The 13,727-nt window shown below is 46.5% G+C and overlaps 1 protein-coding gene across 1 annotated transcript in view; it reads left to right on the forward strand.

Annotated features, from left to right (window-relative positions):
* Nucleotides 1-6,627: 6,627 nt before the first annotated feature.
* TSPAN2 (tetraspanin 2) overlaps nucleotides 6,628-13,727 on the forward strand; it is a 319,414-nt gene continuing 312,314 nt past the window's right edge. Inside the window, exon 1 of the mRNA XM_063955460.1 lies at nucleotides 6,628-6,780. Within this exon, the coding sequence (XP_063811530.1) occupies nucleotides 6,712-6,780 (69 nt within the window). The 5' untranslated portion in view covers nucleotides 6,628-6,711. The remainder of the gene's footprint in view (nucleotides 6,781-13,727) is intronic.

Consider the following 13,727-nt stretch of genomic DNA (forward strand, 5'->3'; position numbering starts at 1 on the left):
CCTGCGGTCGATCCCTCTGGAGCTAATGGTGTCCAGTTGCCTAAGAAGCCCAAGCTAGCTGCAAGCAGGTAAGTTCGCTTCTTCTCCCCTTAGTCCCTCGTTGCACTGAGCCTGTTGCCAGCAGGTCTCACTGTAAAATAAAAAACCTAATATATACTTTCTTTCTAGGAGCTCAGGAGGAGGGGCATAGAGGGAGGAGCCAGTGCACACCAGGTAGTACCAAATCTTTCTTTTAGTGTGCCCAGTCTCTTGCGGAGCCGTCTATTCCCCATGGTCCTTACGGAGTCCCCAGCATCCACTAGGACGTCAGAGAAATACTTTTACTCAAGTCAGCACTCAAAAATGTATGTAGAATTGTAACAATTTTTGCATGCGGACCTGTGTTACTATTGTACATTATTAATAATATAGGGGATTTAGCAAAGTTTGGAGAGAGATAAAGTACCAACCAATCAGCTCCTAACTGTGATTTTTCAAACAGCCTGTTAAATGACAGAAGCTGATTGGTTATCTCTTTGTACAATAAGATAATTACACATGCAAATGAGAAACTCATGTAATTATCCCGTACCCCTGTTCTATGATTTCTTCTCTACCAGTATCCCCTCTCGTTATTTATTTACAACCACTTCTCATATAAGTCATTGAAATCCCTTTAGCACATATTGCGAAGCTGTATATACAGTACAGGGATTCGGACATGAACCCCTAAGTTTGTAAAATAATGATATTAGAAGTGCTGCAGAATGCATTGACTCATTATAAAGGTTCAGTGGTGTGCCTAGGTGCACAATTGCGGTATAGGCAATGGACGACAGGGAGAGACAGAGGTGGAGAGGAAGTAACGGAGTGGTGGGGCGAGGCAGAGGTTGGCAGTTCGAGGCAGAGGGTGGTGGGGTGAGGCAGCGGGTGACAGGACGAGGCAGAGGGTGACAAGCAGAGGCAGTTGGTGGCAGGGCAAGGCAGAGGGTGACAGGGTGGTAGAGAGGCAGAGAATGACAGAGTGTGAAGGGCAGAGGCAGAGAGCGACAACGGGAGGCAGAGCTATTAGCAAAGATACAAGGGGACACATCTGTACCTGGCCTGGCTACCATCTGCACATGGAAATGCCTGCATCTGCTCCTCCTCTCTTCCCTTAGACATTTGGTGACAGGGACTATAGTTCCCCACTGCCCAAGTACAGCCTCAGTTACACAGTGAATAGAAGGCGGGGTCAGAGAAATAAGGAGGAAAGAGGAGGAGTTTGTAGGAGAGCCCCTCCTCCCCCTTCAGCAGGGTCCTGTTAACACAGACAGCACAGCAGTGTTCGGCATTACTTGGGGAGTGAGGACTGGCAGTGGGTGCCCCAGCAGCTGGTGGCTGCATATAATGAGTCAATACAACTCATTGTAATGCCATCAGCTGTGAGCCGCTTCACTGCTGCGGACCATATGATCTTCCATGGTGATCTTATTCATTAAAACTTCCTAGGTGAGTCAGCAATAAGTAGAAGACATTACATTTCTGTGGTCAATCTGGTTTCATTTTCAGTGAATATTTCAGTTTCAGTCACTATGGCTGTTAAATAAGTGGAACACCTGAGGTAGAGGCCATGTACTGCAATAGGCGGCAAGACGGCCCATCCTGCCCCTTTGTGTACAGCAGCCACTGTTGAGCAGCAGCCGCGAGTTAAGTGCTGGTGATTCATCCTTGGGAGCCCCTTTATCTGGCTCTGGCTCCCTGGCGAGATTGGCCATTGGTGTTTCTATAATAAGTGGGTGCAATGTGTGCACACAGACCTCTGGGTCCAGGGGGAGCACACACTGCATCCATGTTTTAATACTTACATTTCCGGAGTCACACATCAGGCGCTGCAGTCCCGACAAAAACAAAAAATGACTGTCAAAATGACTGTCATGCATACACAGTAGTAATGGTGGAGCTTACTGCACCGTGGAGAGGAGGGGCCCGCCTGGAGTCTGCACACAATCCCCCTCGTCTGTTAAAACGCCTATGAGCAGGGACCTGGTGCTCCTACTATATTGCCAGTAGATCCAATCCTGTACTTTTCTAGTTATGCCACTAATCATGGCACAGCTAACGTCACAATGAGCCAGTCCACCCTAAAAGTACAGCTGAGCAGCACCGCCGTATAATGCAAGGACTGTTTTAGAGCTCCATTCCACGCCTTATAGGGTAGATGAAGCCAGTACAATGATCAACATTCTTATGGGCACACTGATATTTTATCCTAAACCTATGGACCTAATTCAGATCTGAACGCACCTCTGCATATTTCCAGAGGTTTGCGATTGGATAGTTGGCACCCAGACAAAAGGGGTAATTCAGACCTGATCGTAGCAGCAAATTTGTTAGCAGTTGAGCAAAACCATGGGGGTCATTCCGAGATGATCGTAGCTGTGCTAAATTTAGCGCAGCTACGATCATCTTTCCTGACATGCGATGGGACGCCCAGCATGTCAGTCTGCCCACCCCCCGCAGAAGTGCAAAGGCATTGCACAGCGGCGATGCCTTTGCACTTCAAGAGTAGCTCCCGGCCAGCGCAGCTTTAGCGTGCTGGCCGGGAGCTACTCACTGCTCCCCGGCCCGCAGCAGCTGCGTGTGATGTCACGCAGTCGCTGCGGCCCGCCCCCGTTCGGTCCTGCTACGCCTGCATTGGCCGGACCGCACCCACGAAACGGCGGCCAAACGCCACCGTTCCGCCCCCTCCCGCCCAGCGATCGCAGCTGCCAGTCAATCAGGCAGAGGTGATCGCATCCCTGCTACGGCCTACGGCCGTCTGGCATGGCGCACTACGGCACCGATGCATGCGCAGTAAAGACCCGTTCGCTTGGCTGCGTTAAAAAGCAGCGAGCGAACGGGTCAGAATGACCCCCCATGTGCACTGCAGGGGGGGCAGGTATAACGTGCAGAGAGAGTTAGATTTGTGTGGGGGGTATTCAAACTGAAATCTAAATTGCAGTGTCAAAATAATAAAGCAGGGAGTATTTACCCTGCACAGAAACAAAATAACCCACCCAAATCTAACTCTCTCTGCAAATGTTATAACTGCCCCTCCTGCACTGCACATGGTTTTGCTCAACTGCTAACAAATTTGAGGCTACAATCAACTCTGAATTACCCCACAGTGAAAAAAAAAAAAACATGAGCAAGTCTGCGTAAGCCAGCTGCAAATCCGTTCGCAACTCACTCACCATCTAATGTTTTTTCCAGTCTTTAGTCTGTGCGTAGCCCAGGACTTATTCCTACAGTGCAAAAGAATCAGGCTGATCGGGCCGGAGCTGACGTCACACACCCATCCTGAAAACACTTGGGAACGCTTGCGTTTTTCCTGACACTCCCAGAAAACGGCCAGTTACCACCCCCAAATGTCTGCTTCCTGTCAATCAGCCTGCGTCCGCCTAGCGATCAAAAACTTTTTTTTAACAGTTTTGCCTGCGCATTCAGAGGTGTAGCTAAGTGGCATGGTGCCCGGACCAAGGGTATGTTTCGGCGTCCCCTCCCCTGTACTGAATTGGAGGCATGTTACATTTGAAAAGATAAAATAAAGAAAAATCCTAAACTGGTGACAGGGTCAGTTCTAGACCTTGTGGAGCTCAGGGTGAAAGTTTCCTTTGGGCACCACACATGTTTAAAACAGGGACAGTGTGTACAGAGTGTGCACCCCCTCTGCTTCTTCTCCTACTCTGCGGCTGCCTGTACAGCAGCTCTTGATATAGCGGACAGAAGGAGGGGGTGGGCAGGAAATGCGCCCTCTTACTTTTCCAGCGCCCGGAGCTCGGGCTCCACCGGAGCCACCCTCGCTACACCCCTGTGCGCATTATGATCCGTACGCATACGCCGTCGTTTGATAATCGCCCGTTGTGCGATTTTACACAACAGCGATCAGGTCTGAGGGGCAGATGTATTAACCTGGAGAAGGCATAAGGAAGTGATAAACCAGTGATATGTGCAAGGTGATAAAGGCACCAGCCAATCAGATCCTAACTGTTAATTTACATATTGGAGCTGATTGGCTGGGGCCTTTATCACCTTGCACATATCACTGGTTTATCACTTCCTTATGCCTTCTCCAGGTTAATACATCTGCCCCTGAATGAGGGCCTCTAATTGCAGCCTCACCCTAAGTGCATGTGTCGACAATTAAACATGTCGACATGACAGTGTCGATATTATGTGGTTGTCAGCATCCTGACGGAACTCCTTACTACCAGTGAATCGTGTAATGAAACTTTAAGCAATCTGGATGTAGTAATCAAAATACTAACTAAAAGTAACAACATCTGCTTATGAATATAGGGGGTCATTCCGAGTTGTTCGCTCGCAAGCTGCTTTTAGCAGCATTGCACACGCTAAGCCGTCGCCTACTGGGAGTGAATCTTAGCATCTTAAAATTGCGAACGAAAGATTCGCAATATTGCGATAAGACATCTCTGTGCAGTTTCTGAGTAGCTCGAGACTTACTCTGCCAGTGCGATCAGTTCAGTGCTTGTTGTTCCTGGTTTGACGTCACAAACACACCCAGCGTTCGCCCAGACACTCCTCTGTTTCTCCAGCCACTCCCGCGTTTTTCCCAGAAACGATAGCGTTTTTTCCCACACGCCCCTAAAACGGCCTGTTTCCGCCCAGAAACACCCACTTCCTGTCAATCACATTACGATCACCAGAACGATGAAAAAACCGTGAGTAATATTCCTAACTGCATAGCAAATTTACTTGGCGCAGTCGCAGTGCGAACATTGCGCATGCGCATTAAGCGGAAAATCGCTGCGATGCGAAGAAATTTACCGAGCGAACAACTCGGAATGACCCCCATAGTAAGCTTCACGTAACCCACTTTGTAGCAGACGTAACTTCGCACATATACAGTATATTGTTAATGTAATTTAATATGACAGCCAGGGCCGTCTTTTCATATGGGCTCAATGGGCTCTTGCCCAAGGGCCCCAGGAGTATAAGGGCCCTAGCCTGATAGCTGAGGGTCCCCTCTTTCCAGGGGTACCAGATTTTTTAAAATCGGACCTGGGGAATTGGAAATATCCGACTTGAAAGCAGTGGTCCCCATCCAAGCCTGTTAATTGCTCTTCCCAGCCAGATATCTCAGGTTCTGTCTGACTTAGAGTTTTTCTGAGGGTATAATCCTAAAGCTGTGACTCTCCCCTATCGGTGGACTCTAACAGCTTGTCTCTACTGTGACCAGAACCAGAGATATCAGCCTTCCATCAGCTGGTCTCTGCATCAGCTCCACACGCCTAATATGCAGTTTTAGATTTTCGTTGGTGAATTGCTCTGGCTCCTGAACTCTGATCCCCAAATCCCCAGTACCTCCTGACAGGTCAGACTCTCTTGATTTTTATCCAATTCAGAAATATATTTTCAGGAACTTGAGATATCTGCAGTCAAGCAAGCTGCCCTCCCACCGGAAAATGATAAATATTAAGCCCACTTCACTATCCACCCCTCCCCTACGTATTAAACACCCCCTACCACCCTGGAAGTCATGTACCGGGGCTTCTTCATTCAGCCTAATGCCCCTTCTACAGTTTAGCCCCATCTGTGCAGCAGGGCCGGATCTACGGGGGGGGGGGGGGGTTTAGGGGGCGACCGCCCCCCCCTAACACAGTCATAGCCACGCCCACTTTTGAACAGAAGGGAGCTCTCCAGGGAGAGCCTGAGGCAGAACGATGTGCTGCAGCTTATACCACAGCAGCACAGAGGAGCCAGGAGACCAAGGGTTACAGAGCATTTGCCCCTCACTTGCTGGTGTGTGGGTACAAGGGGTAATAAATACAACTACCCCACAGCACAGTCACATGTACATAGAACAATCACAAAGCTCTATCTCAGTCTCACTCAAAAAGTTCAGTCAGAATTGAGAGAGGAGGAGTTAGGATTGAAGATGGGAGGAGTTGGGACTGTAGAGGGAGGAGTCAAGATTAAACAGTAACCCCCCCCCCTAAAGAAATGTCTAGATCCGTCCCTGCTGTGCAGTAAAGGAGTAATTAGCAGAAATGACTGCTCCAGGTCCTACATGCTGAGTGACAGATAGAACACCCCCTACCACCGGCGGGACATCAAATCTGCCGCTGACAGCACCCCCCACCCCTACTGCTGGAGGATGCGTAGGGGGCCCAGTGCATTGCTGTGCCCAGGGGCCTACACTGCTGTTAAGACAGCCCTGATGACAGCAAGTAAATGTAGCTAGTACTGACTAGAATGAACAGCCAGATGTGTTTACCTGTCCTGCTCAGAGCAGACATAATAAGACTCAGACACACACAAACACACACTACTAGTATACAGAATTGTCTACACAGCTTGCGCTTCCCAGATCAGTGTGCCGATCATCCAGTGACCATCCTGACCCGCCCCCGGTATTCGCGGTCCCGGACCTGTCACTAGAGTCCTGTGCTGGGCGTAGGGTCTGGTCCTGTCCTCTCATTTACAATGTATATAACAGGAGAGTCGGGGTCTGTAGAGAGCAATGAGTTGGGAGGAATGGGGGTTATGTACTCCGATGGTGTGTGCTGGGGATGTGGCATTACACAGAGGCGCGGCATAGGGATGGACAGTGGTCACAGTGGGTGTGATCCGCGTGTATATGGATCCTGGGTGGGCGTGCTGGGCACTGCACGGGGTGGGCTCTCCGCAGTGTCTCAGCCTGTGCTGCTGCCGTGACATCTGTTGCTGGTCGGTGCTGTAGTTGCCGGGATGGGGAGACTCAGCGGTTCGCTGCGATGTGTCAAGTACCTGCTGCTCACATTCAACCTCATCTTCCTGGTAAGGGGCAGCCATACACAATGGCAGTGATACTTCAGTGTGACGTCATTCCAGCCAGTGCATGCAGCCATGTGGGGACAACAGCTGACAGGTGTATAGAGATCCTACAGTACATTTTATGGGCGCGAGCGGAGACAGGTTTATGATCCTTTACACTGTGCAGGAACGGAGTCAGGTGTATGGAGATTCTACAGACTATGTACAGGGGTGGAGCCAGGTGCATGGAGATCCTGCAGAAGTTACAGGAGCGGGGACAGGTGCATAGAGAATAGACTTAGGGATCTTGATTATGTGCAGGATTGATGTAGGTGATGTCTTGATGAGTAGATGAGAGGTGGATGAGAGCTGTTTTGTCTGGTCACAGGACATCAGTGTGTAATAATGGAGAAGGCATGGGCATGATCTGAAGAGGAGGGTAGGGGACAAGAATTTCCTGCTTTAGGTGCTGAAGAAGAGCAGGTAATGGCAGATGTAAAAGAAGAGAACAGGGGTCTAGTAATATGGCTGTGATGTAGCTGGTACTGTGTGATCTGACTAAAGGTTGGTACTGTAGTAAGCAACAGAAAATAGATCAGTAATAAGATACATAAAGGCTAATGGGTGTATTTATAAGAGTGAAAGTCATACTATTTTGGAAAGAAAGTTGTGTGATTTATGAGCCAATACTGACCCCAGTAGAATGGCGTATATGCGGTGACAGTGACCTGAAGAGGGTGATAGACAATATATACTGTATGGATAAAGGAGAACATATGGGGGAGTGAGAGACAGCAACAACTGAGGACAGCAGAGTAGGGACAGCTGAGGACACAGTGCTGTCTGGGAACAGGAATAATAAACAGAGATGGCAGGGTTAACGATGATAAGAGTGTCAGAGGATAAGAGATGATGTGAGAAAATAAATGAGTGTAAGAAACACGTCTAAATATAGACTATACTGTACATAGTGTAAATAGAGAAGGTGAGAGACATAGAACACGGGTTGAAGGAATAGTCAGATGAAAAATTAAAATAATGACAAAAATAAAAGTTTGGATTATAAATTAATATACGTGATGTAGAAGACAGAGATAAACAATACAAAACTAAATATAGGGATAACATAGAAGATGGCGGCTTGAGGGTGGGTAAGACAAAAAATATATAAAACTTTGTAAAGACCCAGCAGATATTATTAACACAGTGAGCCACTTGGACGAGCAATGGATTAGGAATGTAAAGAACATTTCATTTCTAATAATGAAAGCCTGTTTTAGGCAAGCATTGTGTGGAGATCTGTTGGGTGATCATAGGATATGGTCTGTGAAATGGATATTCAAATCATTTTCAAAATGTGGATTGTACAATACTTGAAGGCCACCTTATTTGCATAACCTGTTAAAGGACCCAACATAAGGCTCCCTTCCTCAGACTAGTAAATCAGTGTCACTGAGCTGCAAATTCTGTCCAACCAGTTTCATCAAGGAGCATACATAGAACTCTGTTTCCATTCAAATCATAAAATATGTCTTCAGCGCTATAATAATGTATATAAAGCAAGTACAGTATGGGGGATGCGGTCAAGATCCCGCCGGACGGAAGTATGGACAACTCACTTGTTTATTTGTATATTTAAAATATGTGTGTGTGTGTGTGTGTGTGTGTGTGTGTGTGTGTGTGTATATATATATATATATATATATATATGTTTATTTATTATTTTTTTCCGAATGTTTATAGATGTATTTGCTTCATCACCCATGTGATTTTGGGAAGGAAAGTGATAGATATTTCAGTGATGTACAGTACATGTTTATGATAGTTGACAGCATCAAACAGGATTGAATGTACATACAATGCACCAGCATCTAAATAATAACAATGTGCCGGAAATCTCTGTATAATAAACCCCCTTAACGTTATCTCATGAAACTGAAGATGATTTCAGCTGCACTAGCTCTTGAGCTGTGAAATATCTTCTAAGTGGGCATACAAAACACGTTGGGCACCTTATAAGAATGGGTGGTTGGATGTATTGTATAGTGCAACAGACAGTAAAATAGATGTCTTCCACCTGCCTTGTACCTTTTTCACCAGACCAATTTGCGTCAAGCTGGTGGCTATTCCATGGCTATAAGTGATTCCTCTGGATGGTGGGTGTGTGCCCTAGAAGTGATTGTATGATGACATAGAGAAAAATCCCAAACATGAACAAATTAGGTGCAGTTGGCAGAGGCAGGCAAACTTGAGCTGCGTTAAGTGTTTGAACTTTGTAGAGGCCAGTATTTCTAATGCCATCTGGAAAACAGTGATATCCACTATTTTCATGTGTAAGCACATCCTAGGCACACAACTCAACACTGGCTGGCGCTAAATCACAAATAAACCAACTGATTAAAAGATTGTAAATTGTACAAATATGATACTGAAAGAAATACACATGGTCCCATTACACGTTAATTCCTTTAAGGGATTGTCCACATTTAGACAATCTCACTTTTGTGTTACAGCCTCACAGGCCTCCCACTTGCATGAAACAGATTTCTTATTTGGCCTTTAAAGCAGTTTTTCCATATCTATCCATATTATCCACCTGCCTAGGCATTATTTATTATTTTATTTATTAACAGTTTCTTATATAGCGCAGCAAATTCAGTTGCGCTTTACAATTTGAAATAACAATAACAAAATGGGTGATAACAAACAGTCATAGAGGTAGGAAGGCCCTGCTCGCAAGCTTAAAATCTATAGGGAAGATGACGTAGGCATACGTCTTCCTAGCTTCAGATAATTCATATACTGAGCTATGTTATAGGGGTAACCCTTATTTGCTTCAGAGTGACAGGTTATGATAAGGTGACGCATAAAAAAATGCATAGTAACTTTAGAAATGGTCAAATTAATATTTATCCATAGTAGAAATTAGGAAAAGTCCAACTGAAGGCGGGACATAGGGACAAGACAGGAGAGTAAGTAGGCAGTGCTTAAACCTGACTTTCCTATTCATTTCTACAGGCAAATTGTGCATACATAATAATTATAGAAAAACAGGAATTTTATCCACAGTGTGAATGAGAGCCTGCATTTAGGTGGTACACAAAAGTTGGTTCTTCAGCCCAAAAATAATGCCCAAATTTCCATTGCTCCATTGCTCATTATTAGTAATGAAAGGTTACATTATTTCTTCTAATCCGTCCTTGTGTAAAACTGTATACATTTTATCCTACAGTAAAGAAAATATATTGAAAAAATAAATAAATATATATATATATATATATATATATATATACAGCAAAGCTGGCAGGCTCGGCACTCACTTCTGGGCGCTGATTACTTGCTGCGGTGCCCTCTGGGAATGTTGCCATCCAAATGTAGTCACTGTAAAGCAGCGGCACTCAGCAGTCTGATATATTGAAAAAAAGCCTTTATTGCAGTCCTACGCCGTTTCGGGGATAAACCCCGTCTTCATGTACTGTTTTGTCCCTGAAGACGGGGTTTATCCCCGAAACGGCGTAGGACCGCAATAAAGGCTTTTTTTCAATATATCAGACTGCTGAGTGCCGCTGCTTTACAGTGACTATATATATACACATATATATACTGTAACAAAGGGATCCGGTTAGTATACTGGCGGTCAGGAAGCCGGCAGACAGTGGTCAGATGACAATGGGATGTCGACATCGCTCACAATACCAGCACCGGAATACTGACTGTTGGCATCCTGATCATGAGTATGCCAGGGAGGGTTAGAGTTAGGCTGCGAGGAGGTAGGGGGCTAGGTTTAGGCTCTAGCAGGAGGGTTAGGCTACTGGGGGGGGGTGGAGTTTAGAGTTAGGCTGCAGGGGGGAGGGTTAGGCACTAAAAAGGGAGGGTTCGGGTTAGGCACTAAAGGGGCAGGGTTAGGGTTAGGCTGCAGTGGGAGGGTTAGGGTTAGGCTACAGTGGGGGGGGGGTTAGGCTGCAGTGGGGGGGTTAGGGTTAGGCACTAAAGTTGGAGGGTTAGGCTGTGGGGGGAGTTAGGATTAGGCTGGATTAAATTTGGGTTTAGGGGGGCAGAAGGGGAGGGTTAGCATATGTACTTAAAAGCTGTCGGGATCCTGACCATCGGGATGCCGCTGTTGGTCTTTAGACAGCCCACATCCCAAGTGCTGGAGTCCCGATACCATCCCGTAACAAATTATATTCATATTCATTTATTCTTCAGCTTACATATGTATTCTTTATTATTATGTCTCCATATGGACTAAGAAATACTTTTGGTTGTATATCTGCAACTAAGGAAGTCGAGCCTGATTCAGAGATGGCCGCAGTTCACATTGCTGCTGTGTCTTTGGATGCTAATGCTGCAGGAGGCATCTGCGGGAAAAAGATGCCTCTTGTCGGCATCGCAGATCTGAGTGCTGCGTCCTAAGACCCCTCTTCTTTTACATCTACCATTACCTCCATGGATCATCGGCTCATCTGTAAGACCATCTGCCTTCTGGGTTACCCGGAGTATTTGCAGCTCCGTAGCTGGAGCCAGGATTTCTGACTCAGAAAACGCAGACCCTGGCCTCAGCACTCCCAGAAAACAGAGACAACCCCCCCATATATTTCAAAACAGAGGCTGGCTTTGCCCCCACCCTGCCTTCAAACAGCGCTGTGGCATGACGCTGGACCCATTCACCATCGCAGATGTAAGCTAACCATCGGGTTTACGTACATCTTTGCATTAAGCCCATTGTGCGTGGTCATTAGAAACCAGAATATAGATCCCTTGTGTGTCTCTATTTTGAAAAATTAGCGCTAGCGAATGTATTCACGCGTGTACACTTTGGCCGGATGCTGAGTGAATGTAAATCTGCTGTAGACGCTCCCATGTTGTTTTAGGCATCATCATCCCTATCCATACACTTGGCTTGATGCTTGTCATCATTATCACGAGTACACACTTGCACCTGCTTATAATGTACGCTTCCTTACTAGTGCATAGCTCTAACACATATTGTACATGCGTGCACTTGTTTCCCTTTTAGTAAACATGGCGGACCTGGCGGTGATGGAGACTAACTTTCAGCTTAATCATTCATACATACATTAGAATTTATTTTCTCTGTCCCAAAGAAAGGTAAAATGTGTGCACTATCATTGAATCCATTATATAAAAACATTTGAAGTACAATGATCGCAGCACGGTAGAATGCAATATATGTTTTATACTACTGATTGTTTTACTTAAGATCCGTTTATTATCATATAATATTAATAATTCACAGTTATGGTTTGTTTGCCTTTTCCACGTCAATAGTCTTTGCCATCTACTGTACTAAAGTGTTGGACGTGATGTTAAATGGATGCAGAATAAAGGCTTGTTACTGTATATACAGGTTTTATCAGTATCACTTCTCAGGAGCAAACCCAGGATTTCCCAGGGGTTAGGGGAGGGAGGTTTGAAATGCTTGTAAGCAAGGGCGTAGCTACCATAGGTGCAGGGAGTGCATCTGCTATGGGGCCCAGAGCTGAGAGGGGCCCACCATTCCTGCCAAAGTTACACTTGTTATATACATTTCTTTTTCATCCACTAGGGGTCACTGGAGTACTCTTGGGATATGGACGGCTTCCACCGGAAGAAGGCACTGAATAAATTAATTTTGAGACTACTCCTCCCCTCCATATCCTGCAGCACTCCAGTGTTTTTTCTGTGCTCGACACAGTTAGAAGGCATAGTGGAGCTCGTCCACAAAGTATTGGAATTTTTTCTAAGTTTTTTTTTTTCTTCAATTTCCACGTCCTTTCCCCCCTTCTAACAGGCGTGGGTCAGGGACAGTGGAAGCGGCTGAGTAGCCGTGAGTGTCGGACCTCTCTGTAAAGAGCTCCCTCACTCCACTTGCAGGCTGCCTGCAGGAAAGCTGGACGGAGCTTGGATGAAAGCCCCGTCATAGACTTTTGTCACGGTCCAGGTATGTTGGGTTGGGGCGGTCAGCGCTTGCTGCCGCTCCACTGTTGGGGATTGTTGGGTACTCACCGCTGCCCGGAGCGCGTGTACATGGGCCGCTTCACGGTCCATGCGGCGCGCTCTCACTCTCCGGCTCCCAGCATCCTAAGAGACCGCTGTTCCCTGCGCAGCAGCAGCGCTGCTTGGCTACACAGACACGCCGCTATGCTGTGTGTGGCGGGCGGGAGCACGTGTGCATAGGCCGCTCCACGGCTCTATGCAGCACGCTCTCTGCTTCCGCCATCCGCCCGCAGCAGCCGAGGAGTTCCGTTGTCCGGGGTCTACAGGACAGGCCGCTCACACGGCCCTTTGCAAAACTTCCACAGGCCCAGACCCGGTGCTGTACACGGAGGTCGTGGGAGTGGGGGGAGACTTTAACAGTATTTGGCAGTGTCAAGCTTTTAGGAAAGACTTGGTGCTTAGTATGTTTAATGTTCTCCTGTCTGTTCCAGGTTTCCTATTTTACATCTCGGCTAAGAGTGGTACTAGGGGAATTTTGGGGTCAGTTTTCGTATTGCTGGCAGGCACTGCACTTGCCTAGATATATACCAGGAACTTTGGTGTTATTACTGAGTCGTGCAGTCTGTCTGTGTGGAGTTTGTATTGTCTGTCTTCATAATGAGTAAGACACCAGCAAAATCTAAGAAACATTTGTCATGTCATGTCTGTAAGAGTGTGTTGCCTGATGGATCCACCACATGTACAGCATGTGTTGTTAATACAGCCATAAATACGATTTCCATTCCAGAAGTAAAGCCAGCATCTCAGGACCCTCCATGGGCTTTACTTGCAGATGTATTAGTTGGTTTACAATCAGAGCTGGCCGCCTCTCGTGAAGAAAGAGAGGCGGCAAGATCTGAGTTTAAGATGAGACCATTTGAGTTACCTGGGGAGTCTCAAACTGGTCATAAGTCCACCTTGAGTGGAAAAGATAAGTTTCCTTTTCCTACTAATTTTCCTGTCTCTGGGATACTAGATCTCACTGAACAGGAGTA

The sequence above is a fragment of the Pseudophryne corroboree genome, chromosome 2, assembly GCF_028390025.1.
Source record: "Pseudophryne corroboree isolate aPseCor3 chromosome 2, aPseCor3.hap2, whole genome shotgun sequence".
Lineage (NCBI taxonomy): Eukaryota > Metazoa > Chordata > Amphibia > Anura > Myobatrachidae > Pseudophryne > Pseudophryne corroboree.